This window comes from Tachysurus fulvidraco, chromosome 11 (genome assembly GCF_022655615.1).
Source record: "Tachysurus fulvidraco isolate hzauxx_2018 chromosome 11, HZAU_PFXX_2.0, whole genome shotgun sequence".
Classification (NCBI taxonomy): Eukaryota; Metazoa; Chordata; class Actinopteri; order Siluriformes; family Bagridae; genus Tachysurus; species Tachysurus fulvidraco.
In genome coordinates this window covers 19,233,724-19,252,963 of record NC_062528.1, presented here as the reverse complement: position 1 = coordinate 19,252,963, position 19,240 = coordinate 19,233,724, and the positions used below count along the sequence as shown (strand labels likewise).

Below are 19,240 nucleotides of genomic sequence, written 5' to 3'. Positions count from 1 at the left end.
TAGCGGGGGGGCAAATACTCTAAAAACTTTTAATACTCTAAAAAACAATGCTCAGCTTAAAACAAACAAACAAACAAACAAACAAACAAACAAACAAACAAACAAATAAATAAATAAATAAATAAATAAATAAATAAATAAATAAATATTGTTTTTATGTCCATTGCAGTAAGCATTGGGTCATAATTAAAAAGAAAATGCCATAAAACAGAATGTTTGTTTGTTTGTTTGTTTGTTTGTTTGTTTGTTTGTTTGTTTGTTTGTTTGTTTGTTTGTTTGTTTGTTTGTTTGTTTGTTTGTCATTTATGGAACATAAAACTTGGACCCTATAGTAAAATTGTTATGCATGATCTCCAACTTCTTATTTGATTCCCAATCAAAGAAGAAAATGATATTTAACAGTTAACCGAGGAAAACATGTGATCACTTAGATTAGCACATTGGCAGTGGTAGGATTTGAGCTCATGACCTTCTTATCAGTAGACAAAGCATTCGTAAGGGTGGAAGAGGAGGTCTGGAGTTCCAGTTCATCCCACAGATGCTCAGTGAGGTTGAGTCAAAGTCAGGACACTTGAGTTCTTCCACTACAAACTTCTCATAGAAGCCTTTACTATTGCCACATATACATTACAGCAGAATTTTTTTCCCCTGGTTCTCTGGTTTGGGTCAGAGCACTGGGTCAGTTAAGATACAGGGCCCCTGGAGCAGAGAGGGTTAAGAGCCTTGTTTAATTGCCCAACAGTGGCAGCTTGACAGTGCTGTGCTTGAACCCCAACCTTCCGATCAACAAACCACAGCCTTAACCACTTGAGCCTTCACTGCCCTTAAAAACCATGTCTTTGTGGAGCTCTGTGCTTTGTTCACAGTGGCATTGTCATGTTAGAACAGGTTCAGCCTCTTACTTCCAGTAAAGATAAATTGTGATGTGAAAGCCTGGTGGTTAACGTGTTGGGCTACCAATTAGAAGGTTTTGAGTTTGAATCCAAAACCTGTGTGACATCCACAAAGCTGCCACTGCTGTGGTCCCTGAGCAAAACCCTCAATTTTTCAGTTGTGTAAAATGAGATAAAATGCAATTTGCTTTGAAAAAGGGTGTCTAGAAAACTCCCAAAATCACATAAACACATATTTCTATAGTATGTACTGGGACTTCAAAAAGTCTCCATACATGAAGACAAATGGAACACTTTTTAGCTAAATGTCCTCCAAAAATGTTCATACTTTATATTAGAGTTTAAATAAGGTCTTAAGGTCATGATGAACTTTAACAGGAAACGTGGCGAGCACACGCACATCAGACCTGACACCGAGAGACGACTCTTTGACTCTAGGTTAGGTTAATGTAAGGCTAGTCTCTGTATGGAGACCTTTAGGACATCTTGTTTTTATGCTGTAATAGAAATGCTGTAATCCTAGCATCTCATCTTTTATAGAATTAAAACAGTAGCACAAAGTTGTCTTAGGAGATTTCCTTTCAAACCAGTTCCTGATGAAACATCTTGTGACAGGAAAGAGATTTTTCAGCTAATGAATCTATCAAACCTAGTCATCTGTCCTGACTTTTACAAAGTGCTGTGAATCACAACTCCTTCCATAAATGTTAAATAAACGTCTCTTAACAAACATTTCATAAACTATGATATTGGTTTTCTCTTTTTTTAAACATCGGGGCATTCTGTCTGAGGTCTCAGGTTACGTGGAACGTCTGCCATACAAGTCCTTGCCTATGAGCTGTTACTATAGCAACAGTAACATATGGGAACGAGTGCATTAATACAAACTCTCATGTTATAGCTAGAACTGGCGTCCGAGTTGCGCCGTTATACGAAAACAATGCACACTATTTGACCTTTCGATCGTATTTGAGAATTTTGAGCACAGTGGTTTAAATAATAATAATAATAATAATAATAATAATAATAATAATAATAATAATAATAATAATAATTACAACAACAACAATATTAATGTTATTTCCATTCAATCCTTTCGTATACCTATTATATCATGCTACTATTATCAAGTGTATATTAATTTTCTCTGCCTCACTATTCTTACCGTGATGATACTTATCAATTTATTTTTACTAAAGTAATGAGCCACGAACAGACACTGCAGTTTATTAATGGTAAGCTTTGGTACCTACGTGTAGTCCATGAACAGAGCACCAGCTTAAGTGCAATATTGTCTTGTTTTGTTTTTATGATACAGATGTGACTGATACAGATTTCATTTGTTCTCGATGCGCTCACAGGCGTCAGATTCAGCTCAGCCAATCGGATTTAAGATCCCAAACTGTCTGTTTATAAACCAGATTATATTGTCTTTTTTATCTCATCTTATTGCGTCATAATGCACATCTTATCATACATTATAGTACCTCTTTTTTTCTCATTATAGTACATCTTATCAGCCCTTATTTGTGTTTATTAGTGTACAGTGTGTTTGTATGTGTGTGTCTGTGTGTGTATCTGTTTGTAGTTTGTTTGTTTGTGCTCCATCTTTTGTCTCTGGCCCAATAACATCAGAGCGCAGGCCGTGGTGCAGTGCGGGCGGTGTGTGTCAGGCCAGGTTAGCGTCTGTTGGGTCTGCCTCTGGAAACGGGCACAGCTAACTGAAGCGTGTTAATAGGAAAAGGCTTGTCTCTTCTATACTAACACTTGGATGACTCTGCAGACTTGGGGGTGGTGGTGGTGGTGGTGGTGGAGGTGGTGGGGTGGGGGATTAAGGAAGGGGAGGGTGGAGGGTGCACACACATATACACACACACATACACACGCACACACACACACACACACACACACACACACACACACACACACACACACACACACACACACACACACACACACACACACACACACACAAAGGCTGAGTTAGGGATTTGCTTGTATTGTCAACTTATTTGATGCCTATTGATAGTGACACTCCTCTCCCCCTTATTCTCTCTGAATTTCTCCCCTATTCCTCTCTCTACATCTCTCCATCTTTTGTCCTTTTCTCTCTTTTCTTCACTGCAGGCTATGGAGGCACAGATCCAGAGTATTGGACAGACTCCATCTCAGTTGCTCATCGAGCCCCATCCTCCTCGCAGCTCCGCCATGCACCTGGTGAGAGCACCATGTGTGTGTGTGTGTGTGTGTGTGTGTGTGCGTGTGTGTGTGTGTGTGTGTGTGTGTGTGTGTGTGTGTGTGTGTGTGTGTGTGTGTGTGTGTGTTTGCATTCTCAGATCTTTCCTAGTGTCTGTGTATATGTACACGGTTTCTTCGTAGCTCCACCCGCACCGCCATAGCTTTTATTCTAGACGAGGGCAGTCACGTCTGACCTTCACAGCTCACACTGCCGCTGTTTTTCACGCCCGTATGCCCACAGCTTTAATGAGCACATCTTCATCCTGAGTAATGTGCACCACATTCACACAGTGTGTCACGATGCTAATCTACTCACAGGAGACCGCAGAGCTGTGGTACAGATGCATCGCTGGGAAAACTTAACTCGGCTAGTCATTGGCTGATACAGGAGTAAGCTACACATACATTCATGCACATGCGCACACAGGCACGATCTTGACATACTTTTCAAAGCACACGGCTTCCTCAGAAGAACAGGGCTCATGTCATAGAGCGTCTGGTGTGAACAGAGCGCTCTCTACTGGTCAGATAGAGCTTCACTTGCTTAGGATTAGGTTTTAACTGACGTCTAATGAACAGACATCAAAAATAAGCAACAGGTCTGTTTGTGTCACTAAACAAAAATACCCTCCAAGTCTCCAAATACTTACATACATGTTCATGGACATGATAAACCTACATTATCACAAACATATATTAACATCCTCCTCCTCCTCCTCCTCCTCCTCCTCATCATCATCATCAACATCATGGAGGATTGTGATTCTTCACAGTTCTGTGGTTCTGAGTTTCGGATATTTCTCTGAAATCAAACACAAGGTTTATTGTGTGTAAAAAAAAGTAATAGTGAGAAGGAACATGAAGCATATAACAGGATGATTAAAGCTACTGTTGCCATCTGACGAAGAAATGATCTGTTTATATACAATGACTGGTAGATTGATGGACAGACAGACAGACAGACAGACAGACAGACAGAGAGATAGACAGATAGATAGATAGATAGATAGATAGATAGATAGATAGATAGATAGATAGATAGATAGATAGATAGATAGATAGATAGATAGATAGATAGATAGATAGATAGATAGATAGATAGATAGAACCTGTTTCTTGCATCCACTGCATCATTAAAAAATCAATTTAAACCGTTTTCTCAGTTTTCCAGCTTACTTTTTATTAATAGATCAGTTTTCCACTTCAGCCATGCGTAAGAATCTGAACAATAAAAAAGAGTTGAGTAGAAATCTCTCAGCTCTTGCTCACATCTTGAAAAATGCATAGATAGTAATATTTTCTTGCATAATATTGTCGTTTTTCATCACCGATTCACTTTGACTTGAAAATGTTATCTGGTGCTGAACAGAAGAGACTGGAATCCCGTTTGAGACTCTGATTGTCTTCCCCGTGTCATCTCAGGCAGTTTGTTCTCACCTCAGTATTTCTGTAAAACTGCCCTGTGACAATTGGATGTCTTATACAAATAAATGTGAAGTGAACCCGAACGATCGCGGACGAAAGCGCCGTAGGTACAAGCAGCTCCGCACCCACTAACACAGCTCCATTATTAAACCGTCCTGCTGAAACATCTTGAAGCAGTATTGAGAATCGTTTCTCTTCTGAACTCTGACCTGCACTTTGTGCAAAGTACACTCTCTTACACACCAACATACACACACACTTCTCCCAAACCCCAGTGAGACCCCTTAACTGAACCTTCACTCAGCTTTAGCAGATGGAAGCTGACCACTGAGGATTATGGGAAAGTGGTTAGTGTGCATGCAATTGTACTTCATTTTGCAGCTTATATTCGGTCCAATATTTCATTTCATACCACCGCACTATTGAATACATAAATTTGATTGGTCTGAAGGTGTTGATCTAGTTTCTATAACAACAGCTCTGACAACGGTACCAGCTGCAAATCACAGATGTACAGTATATTAAGGTTGCGTTTTACAATGAAACATTATTGTTTCTGTAGTAACTCGAGCCACAGACTGCGGTAACTAGTTTCTACATACAGTAAATGTGTGTAATTGATAAAATATTAAAGCTTTTTTAGAGGAGGTTTATTTAGCATTTACGTAAACGTCACAACCGTCAGCTATGAAATTTTCAGTAATGAGAAATTCGTCGACAGAGGACTTTGTGTTTCCCTGTGCAACTTTTCCTTCGTCCATTCTACCCTCTCTTTTCTTTTACTACTACCCTCATACTAATTTCCTCTCTCCATCCCTCTGTTCTCACTTTTCCCTCTTCCTGTCCCATGCTCCCTTTCCCCTCTCCTTCATGCTCTCTCTTCATCAGTGTTTCCTTCCGCAGAGTCCGCTCATGTTTAAGGAGCAGATGCAGCAAGATGTCATCATGGTATTGAAGTTCCCCTCCAACTCTCCGGTCACCCACGTGGCTGCCAACACGCTGCCACACCTGGCAATGCCAGCCGTCGTCACGGTGACCTGCAGCCGTCTGTTTGCTGTCAACCGCTGGCACAACACTGTCGGTGAGTGAATGGACTGGTTTGAGCTTTTCAGGTCTCACTGCTTAAGGTAGACTTTGGTTAGGTGATACTGTAGCTTTCAGTTTTGTTCTTGACGTTCATTATCATTTGTGACCCGATGCAGCTCCAATCACTGTTATAGACACTATGGTCCCTACTGTGGCAAGAAGATCTCTCTATCAAGTGTTATTCTGTGAATGTATACATACCAGCATTTTAGTTGGATTGGAAACATAGGTTTGGGAGACAAAGACCATGGACATACATGGCTGATGTGGCTCTGGAAACCTACAAACCTTAAAATGTAGAACTCTGGAAGCATCAAGGTTCTTGAGGTCATAGAACTCTGGGAGCATATGGCCTTTGTGTCATGAGGTTTTGGGAAAATAGGGCCTCAGAATATAGAACTCTAAGAATGTAAATGTTCTGGGAGCATCAGGATCCAGGAATATACTGTATAGGATCTTTAGAACATACAGTAGGACCTTGGTAATATAGGGGACATAGTGCCTTGAGTATTATGCTAGAACTTTATCTCTAGGGTCCTTTGTTCTCAGGAACCTGCATACATAGTTTTAGGAACAAGGACTCTGGGAACATATGACATGGGATAAACATTATTAACATGGGATTTTGCAAAACTACTGTGCTAAAAATCTTGGGAACTTGGGGAGCTGGGAATATATAACATCTTGAGAACATACTTGGGGGAAAAGAGATCTAGAACATTGTGAGTATAGGTTTCTGGGAACACTGATGGCTGGATATACAGTACAGACCAAAAGTTTGGACACACCTTCCAAAAGTTTGGACACACCACCTTTTCAACAGGACAATGACCCCAAACACACCTCCAGGCTGTTTAAGGGCTATTTGACGATGAAGGAGAGCGATGGGGTGCTGCACCAGATGACCTGGCCTCCACAGTCACCGGACCTGAACCCGATCGAGATGGTTTGGGGTGAGCTGGACCGCAGAGTGAAGGCAAAAGGGCCAACAAGTGCTAAGCATCTCTGGGAACTCCTTCAAGACTGTTGGAAGACCATTTCAGGTGACGACCTCTTGAAGCTCATCAAGAGAATGCCAAGAGTGTGCAAAGCAGTAATCAAAGCAAAAGGTGGCGACTTTGAAGAACCTAGAATATGACATATTTTCAGTCGTTTCACACTTTTTTGTTATGTACGTATATAATTCCACACGTGTTAATTCATAGTTTTGATGCCTTCAGTGAGAATCTACAATTTTCATAGTCATGAAAATAAAGAAAACTCTTTGAGTGGTAAGGTGTGTCCAAACTTTTGGTCTGTACTGTATACAGTAGAGGAGCATAATTTCCAGCATGAAAACAGAATACTCAAAACCAAGGAGGCCCAAAGTACAAAGCTTCATGGTAACAAAAGACACCGGGAACATGTGGTTTTGGGAAAAATTGGTCCTGGAATATAGAACCCTGGGATTATACTGACACAGCATGGCACAAAGGATATATAACTCTGAGAAGGTTGGACCTGGAAAACATACAACCCTGGGAATAAATATTTCTGGGAATACTGGACTTTGTTACATTTAACTCTGGGAATATGGGAGCCTCAGCACCTGAGACACTGGGAAAGTTGAGTTTTTAGAACAAAGGACTCTGGAACATTTACCTCTGGAATTAACACACAATGTCACTGTGCCACCTCCACCACATTCCCCACTTAGCCATGTGTGCCCAGTATTACCCACCTACACCCTTGACAGGAACTTGTCTCACCTGCAAGTCAGGGGTCACATACCTTGCAAAATTGGCCAATCGGGGCCTCCCATTTCTTCCCACACCTCCTGGGCTGTCAGCCCTGTGATGTCAGAAGTAGAGGCAGTAGCTTGGGGCTGCTAATGGCCACAGCTGCAAAGTATAACCACCAGAACAAGGCCACCAAACCTTCTGTGTCTATTTCTACTAGTGCAAAATGGCCGCCTCTGGCCTCAGGCCTGCCTCAGGGGCTGAACAGTCTCTGGCCTGCCTCCTGCTTAACAGTGAGAAATCAATACCCGTTGTCTAAACCAGCGAGGTGGGGTTGAAAAGCCTTCCCCCTCAGTGGGGACATAGGGGTCAGAGAGCAGCGTGGGATCAGAGTGTGTGTATGGGGTGTGACTATAGTGACTCCTAGTGTATGTGTTCTGCTTTTAAAATGGGATCAGAAAGATTCTTATGTTTGTGTTATTTATATATATTATTCTATATAGCAGCATTTTCAAGATTCAGCATTATCAGCAGTGTCAGCAATATATAGTATAGTGTGTGTGTGTGTGTGTGTGTGTGTGTGTGTGTGTGTGTGTGTGTGTGTGTGTGTGTGTGTGTGTGTGTGTGTGTGTGTGTGTGTGTGTGTGTGTTTCACAGGTCTACGAGGTGCTCCAGGATACTCATTAGAGCAGGCGCATCACCTTCCTATTGAAATGGACTCTGTGATCGGTGAGTAGAAATAGAATAACATTAAAAAAAATCTTTTGTTAATTGATTAAAAAAATAGATTTATTTTATATCGATTAAAAATATCGGATAAGCGGTAGAAAATGAGAGAGAGTGAGAGAGTGAGTGATTAAAAATAAAATCCGATAATACTTTAATACATTGTTAGTATCTGTAATATGTAATTTTAGGCATCACTAGAAGTAATAGCACCCTTTAAAAAAATCATCCTCTATTTTATTCTATTTTATTCTGTTTGTATTAACTATGAAGCATCTTGCAAACATGCAAGAATTCTGTTATCCATCGCTGTAGCTAATACCGTAGTTCCTTTTCCGTTCAGTCGGTAATGCTGTTTTATATATATAAAAAATAAAAATAAAGACGAAATAAAAAAAGGAAGAATGAAAACGTTGCTGGAAATCCAAAAGAACATTTTTATTTAGTTATTCATTCATTCATTCATTCATTTATACACAAATTTATTCTTTTTTTCATTCACTTTTCTACATGCACACATGCACGATTAGTCATCCATCACTCATCTCACTCATTTTCTACCGCTTATCCGACCTACCTCGGGTCACGGGGAGCCTGTGCCTATCTCAGGCGTCATCGGGCATCGAGGCAGGATACACCCTGGACGGAGTGCCAACCCATCACAGGGCACACACACTCTCATTCACTCACACACTCACACACTACGGACAATTTTCCAGAGATGCCAATCAACCTACCATGCATGTCTTTGGACCGGGGGAGGAAACCGAAGTACCCGGAGGAAACCCCGAGGCACGGGGAGAACATGCAAACTCCACACACACAAGGTGGAGGCGGGAATCGAACCCCCAACCCTGGAGGTGTGAGGCGATCGTGCTAACCACTAAGCCACCGTGCCCCCCGTCATCCATCATAATGGGGAAAAAAGGTTTAAACTGAGGATTAACCAAATGCTAACTATGTAGGTAGAAATAGATTTAAACCAAGGTTTAACTTAATCTATATTAGGTTTAAAAAATGTATCAAAATGCCAGAAAACTTCTGTCAGCTTAACCGTCATCCTCTCGGCTCTGTAGCGAGATTAAATCCTGAAAATTTGACTTTAAATAAAATCATCACTTGTAAATGTACATATCAGAAAGCAGAAAATGTCCTTTTTCACCACAGCGACTGAACCCTGACGTAAATGTTTCGTAGCTCAGGATATGACGCTATGAATCAAACTGCTGTTTTGTCTTTGCCGCTGTGTCCTAGCCAACAACACAGGAACGAACAAGAGACAGATCACGGATTTGGTGGACCAGAGCATCCAGATCAACTCGCAGTGTTTTGTGGTAACAGCAGACAATCGCTACGTTCTGGTGTGCGGCTTCTGGGACAAGAGTTTCCGTGTCCACTCCTCAGAAACTGGTAGATACACAGATACACACATTACTGTGTACATTACTGTGTATTTTTTCTGATCTTCTAATTCATTTTTGTCTCCTTTTCCACCACATCATCTGTTTCCTTCTCTCATCTCGTCTTTAACGCTCTGAATCTAATCTAGAATAGAACGGGCATAGAAGCCTTAATTATCGCCACATAAACATTACAGCACAGTGGAATTCTTTACTTCACATACCCCAACCCACAGAGTGCAGGGGCAGCTATGATACAGTGCCCCTGGAGCAGGGAGGGTTGAGGGCCTTGCTCAAGGGCCCAGCAGTGGCAGCTTGGCTGTGCTGGGCCTTGAACCCCAATCCTCCGATCAACAACCCAGAGCCTTAACCAGTTGAGCTACCACTGCCACAATGCCACAATGCCACAAAGCCACAAAGCCACAAAGCCACAAATCCATATCCAAAATTTTTGTATTTTTTAGAAATATTTGCAGTTCTTCACTGATGTCAGCTATAAACATGAACAAAATGTCTCCTTGAAGCTAAATGCTTATAGTAGCGCTATATTTACAGACATCTGAGACCGGAGTCTTACATTTTTGAGCTAAATTATTCTCATTCCTGCTCATCAACTTTCTATCATTCAGTTATGATGGCCACCTTGCTGACTACATTCATCACCAGGCAAATAAACATTCACTATCTTGAATACAGCTAGCTAACTTTAGCAAGAGGTTGCTGGATTCTTTGCTAGCTTGTCCTTCTGTCCACAGGGGGCAGTGATGGTGCAAGTGCTTTAGGCTCTGGGTTGTTGATCAGAGGATCAGGGTTTAAACCCCGACATTGTCCAGCTGGAACCGTTGACCCTGTATCAATGGCTGACCCTGTGCTCTGACTCCAACTTCCAAAGTTAGGATATTTGAAGAAAGAATTTTACTGTTCTGTAATGTTTATGTGACAAAATAAAGGAGGAAAAAGGTGCTAAGAACCGTCTGTAAATCTTAACAGAATACCATTCTATCTTGTGTTTGTGTACATTCCTTGGGCAATGGGGGAAATGTAACTCTACTTTTTCATAAAAATGTTACATGTCATAGTGTCTAGTTATTTGCGTGTGTGTGTGTGTGTGTGTGTGTTCAGGTAAACTGACACAGATCGTGTTTGGCCACTGGGATGTCGTGACATGTTTGGCACGTTCAGAGTCGTACATCGGCGGGGATTGTTACGTTGTTTCAGGATCCAGAGACGCCACTCTGCTGCTGTGGTACTGGAGCGGAAGACACCACATTATAGGAGACAATCCAAATAACAGTGAGTGTAACACACACACACACACACACACACACACACACACACACACACACACACACACACATACAACTATACACACTCTAACACTACTACACACAATCAAGCGGTGATCATAACACAATTAAGTGTTAATTAACAGTCCCGTGTACATTGTACATACTATCTATGTATAGCTAATGGAAAATGTAATTGTGTAAAAGTAATGGCACCCTTCAGGAAATTTTACAAAAACGCTTATACACCATGAGGCATTTCTGGCTCAATAGTTAAGACTCTGGGCTACTGACTATGAGGTTGTATGTTTAAGCCCCAGCAGTAACAAGCTGCACTTTTAGGGCCCTTTGTTCAAGGCTCTTTGTGCTAACGTGGCTGACCCTTTGCTCTGAACTCTGCTTGTTAACCAGCTTGGATATGTGAAGTAAATATAAATGTCTATGTGACAATATCAACTGTATCAAAATTTTTTCTTGAATTATAGAATTTTTCCAATTAGCAAACATTGCTAGCTGGTTGCAAGAATGTTTTGTGTCAGTAGGGGCAATTTTTTATTTTTTTTTTTATTTTAAGTTTAGTTATTTACCAAAGTAAGAAACATCATGATCTACTTTTTTTAAAGAATGTTTTGTTTCAGCAGGACTTGTTATTCCAGTATCTTTTCCAGTAGTTAACCTTGATAGCTAGTGATTAGAATGTTGTTGTTTTTTTAATTATTTCAGTAGATTATCCAATTAGCAAATCTCTATCTCTCACCCATGTTTAATCAATGTAGAAACCTTCTTAACATATTTATTTATTTATTTATTTATTTATTAAGTCACCATGAAGTTTAATGATATGTGACTTGTGTAAATAAAGTGTTGAAAAAGTCAAAAGTCTCTCTCTCTCTCTCTCTCTCTCTCTCTCTCTCTCTCTCTCTCTCTCTCTCTCTCTCTCGCTTCCCCACTCTCTGTCCCTCCTTTCTCTCTCTCTCTCTCTCTCTCTCTCTCTCTCTCTCTCTCTCTCTCTCTCTTCCTCGCTCTCTGTCCCTCCTGTCCCCCCCTCCCTCTCTCTCTCTCTCTCTCTCTCTCTCTCTCTCTCTCTCTCTCTCTCTCTCTCTTTCCCTCTCGCACTCTCTCTCTCTCACTCCCCCCTCCCCCTCTCTCTCTCACACTCTCTCACTCTCTCTCACTCTCTCTCTCTCTTTTTTACTCTCATTTTTCTTTTTTTTGTTTGTTTGCTTGCTTGTTTTTACGTAAGAATATTTCCTGTAAATGGGGGTTACCTTTTTTTTTTAGTATATTTTCCCCAGAAGCAACTTTTACTAGCATGAGATAATGAAGTCTTGTATAAACTGGACTAATTTTTATTTATTTTTATTTTTTTTTACAAATTGTAAACTGTAAAAGAACTTTTACAGCAGTTACTTCACGTAGCATCCGGCATGAATTATTTTCCTTATTATTTAACACAAAACACCAGATCGACTCCTCTATTTGTTAATTATTGGAAGAAACACAATTTCAGTAATGACAAAAAAAGCCACAGGACAGAACGCAGCTAATTACAGCCGTCGCAGCGAGTAGCCGAGTTTTCAGCGGGTGGCTCTGCGTCTTCAACTAGTTTAGACAAAAAAGAAGTGAAAAAAAACCCCCAAAACGTTTTGTCTTCATTTCATTTGACCAACAACGAATCCTCCTGAGACTCGTACGCTTTGTGAGATGTGTTGTGTTGTTAAAGTGTGTTGTTGTGCAGATGATCTGCTGCTCACGAGTGTCAACTTCTCTGCTTTAGGTGTGAGCTTTCTTTAATTAACTGTGCCGAGCCTCACACTGTTAATTAAGTCTTTCAGCTCGAATGCCTCCAATTAGCGAGACGCAGCTCTGCCCTCCTGAGGAGAGGAAACACGGCTCCTGCGATACGATGTTCACACACCAGGGCTTATTTGGGGCGATTTAAAAGTGCACTCGTTATTCTGGCTGGTGGGGTGTTACTGTATCTTATTACACTGAGTGATAGTGAACACGCCTGTGTGTCTCACATGCTGATATTTTATACTGTCACTGTCTGGGAAAGTTGAGGATGTTAATTGTGGACATTAATAATATTAGACATTTTATTTAAACTCAGCACGGGATTTATTTTCACAGTGTTGATCTGTTTCAGAAGTAGTAGTTAAACTAGTTATTCGATTTTTTTTAATTGTTAGTAATTTTTCCAATTAACCAACTTTGCTAGCTTGTGATTGTTTTCTTTCTTTCTTTCTTTCTTTCTTTCTTTCTTTCTTTCTTTCTTTCTTTCTTTCTTTCTTTCTTTCTTTCTTTCTTTCTTTCTTTCTTTTACAATTATTTCTCTTTCCTTTTTTGACTGATTATGTTTTTTACTGGCTAGTGATTGTTTTTCTTTCTTTTTTTCTTTTTTTACATTGATTGTTTTTATTTTTTACATCCATTCTTTTTCTTTCTTTTTTACATTGATTATGTTTTTTTACATTGTTTTTCTTTCCTTTTTTGACTGATTATGTTTTTTACTAGCTAGTGATTGTTTTTCTTTCTTTCTTTTTTTCTTTTTTTTACATCAATTATTTTTCTTTCTTTTTTACATTGATTATGTTTTTCTTTGCTAGCCAGTCATTATGTTTTAAGTGTTCTGTTTTCTCTCATCTTCTTCTTCTCTCTCACCCATACAATTCTCTCACTATTTTCTTCTTTCTTCTTTATATTTTCACACTTATCTTCTTCTGATTTATCTCTTTCTTTCTACCTCACCCTATGACTTTTTCTTTCTATATTTTTTCTTCTCTTCTGTCTTTCACTCTTTGCCTTTTCTACCTCTCTTTTCTCCTTCACACTTCCTCTTTCCTTCTCTTCCTCCTTCTATCTTTATACTGTTTTTTTCTGCTCTTTTTCATCTTTCCATCCTCAATTTTCCATCCTCTTCATATACTATTTTTTAATAAATGACTTGACTAAGCTACTTGAATCTTAAATTTCCGAATGTTTCCCCTGGCATTTAAAAACAAAATGCTCACCTCTTTTTTTATAATCCATTGATTTAATTTATTTCAGCTTGTTGATGCTTCGTCATTATTCAAAAATAGTAAAACTCACTGAATAACGACTAAAAATCCTTGTAGACACGGGGTGCACAAACTTTTACCTTGTAGTGTAGATTAGATTCTTTTAGAGAATTTTTTTTCTTCATTAATAACCTGCTCCTATAGACGAGTATAACTCAACAGAACAGATCTCTCTCTCTCTCTCTCTCTCTCTCTCTCTCTCTCTCTCTCTCTCTCTCTCTCTCTCTCTCTCTCTCTCTCTCTCTCTCTCTGATGATGAGTAGACTTTCAACCTCACACACTAAAATAGATGATTTTGTGTCTTTATTTTCTGACAGAAATGCTAATCTGTGTGTAGCAGCGTTGTGTGAGTCTTTCTTTCCCAGCATGCTTTAATTCCACGCGTCTCTCCTCAGAGGTCACGACAGCCAGAAAGGCTATGAATATTCAGCAGCGTGTCTTCATCCAGACCCCTGACACGAGGTGAAGAAATTGATTTGGTACTCGAAGCACAGAACGCGGTGTCCTAAACACGCGGTGATTAAAATCACATCCGCTTTGACCGAGCCCCTGCGCTGTGGCCCCTGCCAGCCCTGGCTCCGATTTCTGCCTCCTAATTGTGTTGGTGTGCTCTCTGGGACCTGTGGGGCATCAGGGGGCTCACACACACACTGATTGAATCTTTTGTGAGGAAGCGAGCTGATCTCGAGCTGCGGATCTCCCAAGAGGACTGAGCACACTGTCACTCTCTCTCTCACACACACACATACACATACACACACGGAGTGGATCCGATGCCAATCGATCATCTGGCACAGCATCCATTTGGTTGTCCATTAAAAGTAAAGCGTGTATTCACACTAACGACCCCTGTGTTAATTAAAGCAGTGTTACATCTGTAACCGTTTCAATATCTGCTCCAAAGATCTGCCCCTCTCGCTCGTACCTCGTTCGATCGCCGGCGAGCGGCTTCATTTCTCTTCATTACGCTAATTCAGCTGATCCCTACACCAGCGCTTTATTTCTTGAACAAGCTGTAGAGAATTGTACATAATATAATTAATAAATAAATATCATAAACACCCCTTACAGTCCTATAGGTTAATTTTTTATTTTTTTTTAGTTCATTTAATTTTTTTTAATGTGCAACACTTCAGCTTTACCACGATGTAAAGTAATGAACAGTGTACAGCTTGTATAACAGTGTAAATTTGCTGTCTCCTCAAAATAACTCAACATACAGCCTTTAATGTCTGAACCGCTGGACACAAAAGTGAGTACACCCCTAAGTGAAAATATCCAAATTGGGCGCAAAGTGTCAATATTTTGTGTGGCCACCATTATTTTCCAGCACTGCCTTAACCCTCTTGTGCATGGAGTTAACCAGAGCATCACATGTTGCCACTAGAGTCCTCATCCTGTCCTCCATGATGACATCACAGAGCTGGTGGAGGTTAGAGACCTTGCACTCCTCCACCTTCTGTTTGAGGATTCCCCACAGATGCTCAAAAGGGTTTAGGTCTGGAGACATGCTTGGCCAGTACATCACCTTTACCCTCAGCTTCTTTAGCAGTGGTCGTGTTGGAGGTGTGTTTGGGGTTGTTATCATGTTGGAATACTGTCCTGTGGGCAAGTCTCCAAAGGTAGGGGATCATGTTCTGCTTCAGTACAGTATGTCACAGTACATGTTGGCATTCACGGTTCCCTCAATGAACTGTAGCTTCCCAGAGCCGGCAGCACTCATGCAGCCCCAGACCATGACACTTCCACCAATATGCTTGACTGTAGGCAAGACACACTTGTCTTTGTACTCCTCATCTGGTTCCCGCCACAAACGCTTGACACCATCTGAACCATATAAGTGTATCTTGGTCTCATCAGACCACAGGATATGGTTCCAGTAATCCATGTCCTTAGTCTGCTTGTCTTCAGCCTTTTAGAAGAGGCTTCCTTCTGGGACGACAGCCATGCAGACCAATTTGATGCCGTATGCGGCGTATGGTCTGAGCACTGACAGGCTGCCCCCCACCCCTCCCCTTCAACCTCTGCAGCATTCATACCTCTATTTCCCAAACACGACCTCTTTGGTGGACCATGGTGAGGCCAGTTCTGAGAGGAACCTGTCCTGTTAAACCGCAGTATTTTCTTGGCCACGGTGCTGCAGCTCAGTTTCAGGGTTTTGGCAAATAGCCTATTCCATCTTTATGTAGAGCAACAATTATTTTTTTCAGATCCTCAGAGAGAGAGTGAGAGCGATAACACCAAATTTACCACACCTGCTCCCCATTCACACCTGAGACCTCGTTACACTGCCGAGTCACATGACACCGGGGAGAGAAAATGGATAATTGGGCCCAATTTGGATATTTTCACTTAGGGTTATACTCACTTTCGTGTCCAGCGGTTTAGAAATTAAAGGCTGTATGTTGAGTTATTTTGAGGGGAAAGCACATTTACACTGTTATACAAGCTGTACACTCACTACTTTACATCGTAGCAGTGTCATTTCTTCACATGAAAAGATATAATAAAATCTATACAGAAACGTGAGGGGTGTACACACTTCTGTGAGATACCATACTGTATATTATTATGTTCTTTCTTTCAATTTCTTATTTGAAATACAATTTCACAGACATGTTTGCAAAACACTCCATTTGTATCAAACATGTTTGGAACATATCATAAAATTATGTTTAAAAACATCTAAAACAGCCACCAGTGCTTCAGTGTAGTAACTTGCAGTGTTACCTTCTCGTTATGCTGCTGCTTTATTGATTTGTTGTGATGCTTAGCTGAAGATGTGTGTGTGTGTGTTTGTGTGTGTGTGTGTGTGTGTGTGTGTGTGTGTGTGTGTGTGTGTGTGTGTGTGTGTGTGTGTGTGTGTGTGTGTTTATGTTATGTGTGTATGTGTGTATGTTTGTGTGTGTGCGTATAATTGTGTGTATGTGTTTATGTTTGTGTGTGCATATAATTGTGTGTGTGTGTGTGTGTGTGTGTGTGTGTTTGTCTCTATGTGTGTATGTGTGTATATGTGTGTTCATGTGCATGTATACACACCCCAATTTCACCCCTCTATTCCCTCTCATCACTGTTGTTTATTTTCTTTATTTTCCCTTTCTTTAAATAACACCTTTAATGCGTATTTATTATACTGAATGACACATCTGTCTGTTTTGTCTGCAGGTGATTACCCAGCACCCAGAGCAGTCCTGACCGGTCACGACTACGAGGTGGTGTGTGTGTCGGTATGTGCCGAGCTCGGCCTGGTCATCAGCGGAGCCAAAGGTCAGTGGTTTAAGTTCATCTCAAAGAGTTTGTAGTATGGAAAAAAAAAAAAAAAAAGAAAAGGTCACACAATTTGTTATCGGATCAGAATCATGTATCGACGTTCTCTGCGCTTAACCCATCCAAAGTGCACACACACACACAGCAGTGAACACACACACACCGTGAACACACACCCGGAGCAGTGGGCAGCCATTTATGCTGCGACACCCGGGGACAGTTGGGGGGTTTGGTGCCTTGCTCAAGGGCACCTCAGTCGTGGCCGGCCCGAGACTCGAACCCACAACCTTTGGGTTACGAATCAGACTCTCTAACCATTAGGGCACGACTTCCCCCAAAACATTCAAATATTAATTTAATCTAAACAAAAATTATAAATGATAAATTTATTTCATTAAAACAGTCTCTCTTTGATGCTTTATCGTTGGTTATGTTGGTCTTGTCTTTAATGGCAATTTAATTAAAACAAAAGAAGCGATATTCTTTGTGCTGATCACTTCCAATTAATCTTAAACAAGGTCAATCAGGAAGTTGTCAGATAATTATTAAGCAAGTCATGCTTCAGTCCCATGGATCTACATTTTGGGGACAATTAAAAAGACTTTGTTAGATGCTATTCAGCCTAATGACTAGGTTATGCTACAGGATCTCTAAAATCCTCTTTAAAGATAAGAAATCAGGGCTTTTATTCATAAAGATTCTTTTTAAAAAAAGACTAAAAATAAGAACTTTTAGAAACATGTGTGTTTCCTCTTAAAGTTAAAAAGAAGATTCTAGTAAAAAAAAAAAAAGTTATTCATAAAGTGTCTTAACCCTTAAAATAGCTCATAAAGTTAAAAAGTCTAAGGAATAGTGAGGAGGACTTTTAAGAGGATTAAGAGAATGGGGAAAATGGCCGAAAGGTCAAGAGAGAGATGACATTTATTATATTTTGTAATGATAGTTAATAAGACGCTGAACATTAGATTGTGTAGGGATTATTTTTGTGACCAATCATATTAGAGGTAACTTCATTGAAATGTCATAATAAGCACCGCTCTTCTGCAAAGCCTTTCCACTAGATGCTGAAACATGGTGTGAGGGTTTGTATTCATTCAGCTGTAGGTGAGGATGTCTGGGGTTCAGTCGCTTCATCACTGCGGTTCAGAAGAGGGTTTGTGTTGTCATGCTGGAACAGGTTTCAGGTAATCTCGTAATCCTGTGATTGTTTACTTCGACAGAGGGTCCGTGTCTGGTGCACACCATCACTGGGGACCTGCTCCGGGCTCTGGAGGGTCCCGATAACTGTTCTTTCCCTCGGCTCATATCCGTATCGAGCGAAGGCCACTGTATCATCTGCTATGAGAGAGGCCAGTTCTGTAACTTCAGCATCAACGGGAAGCTGCTCGCCCAGATGGAGATAAACGACACCACACGTGTATGAGATCACATCATTTATATGGACAGATTTCCTAACATTAACACATACATGCTTAATGTATGTTTGGGGATCTTTATGCTAACAATTTTGGAAGTGTAATTCAAAGCAATCCTCATGTTTTGAAATATTATAATAGTTAGTCGTTACATGGCAGAAGGTTCATTGCTGTGTCTGTTGGGCTCCGTCTCTTCAGGCGATGCTGCTGAGCAGTGATGGACAGATGCTGGTGACTGGAGGAGATAACGGAGTGGTGGAGGTCTGGCAGGCCTGTGACTTCAAGCAGCTTTATATCTACCCAGGCTGTGACGCTGGTATCCGGGCCATGGACCTGTCACATGATCAAAGGTTTGTCTGAGAACTGTTTATACCAGAGAAGGCTTTTGGCACAAGATTCTTGACACAGACTTATAAGAACTGCCTTAAAAATAACATGAGATTTTAACTGCCATGCCATGCATGAGTAACTAGTATCACTCAATATACAAACAAACAAACAAACAAACAAACAAAAAAATTAATAAATATATAAATAAATATGAGAAGCAGATATTTTCAGGCCAAACACCTGCTGAAATTGGCAAGTTATTTATTTATTTGTTTGTTTGTTTGTTTGTTTGTTTGTTTGTTTGTTTGTTTGTTTGTTTATTAAACCAAATCTAATGGCATTCCGGGGGCACGGTGGATTAGTGGTTAGCACGTTCGCCTCACACCTCCAGGGT

At 40.5% G+C, this 19,240-nt stretch overlaps 1 protein-coding gene across 7 annotated transcripts in view; it reads left to right on the top strand.

Annotated features, from left to right (window-relative positions):
* The window catches only part of nbeab (neurobeachin b), a 417,880-nt gene that overhangs the window by 397,632 nt on the left and 1,008 nt on the right, over positions 1–19,240 (top strand). For 5 of the 7 annotated variants that reach the window (XM_047820673.1, XM_047820671.1, XM_047820674.1 and 2 more), the window contains 8 exons: positions 3,021–3,110; positions 5,445–5,637; positions 8,018–8,089; positions 9,341–9,496; positions 10,609–10,779; positions 17,000–17,101; positions 18,322–18,518; positions 18,715–18,866. In XM_047820673.1, coding sequence (XP_047676629.1) covers positions 3,021–3,110; positions 5,445–5,637; positions 8,018–8,089; positions 9,341–9,496; positions 10,609–10,779; positions 17,000–17,101; positions 18,322–18,518; positions 18,715–18,866 — 1,133 coding nt within the window. The remainder of the gene's footprint in view (positions 1–3,020; positions 3,111–5,444; positions 5,638–8,017; positions 8,090–9,340; positions 9,497–10,608; positions 10,780–16,999; positions 17,102–18,321; positions 18,519–18,714; positions 18,867–19,240) is intronic. The other 2 variants (XM_047820677.1, XM_047820672.1) reach the window with 1 other exon arrangement.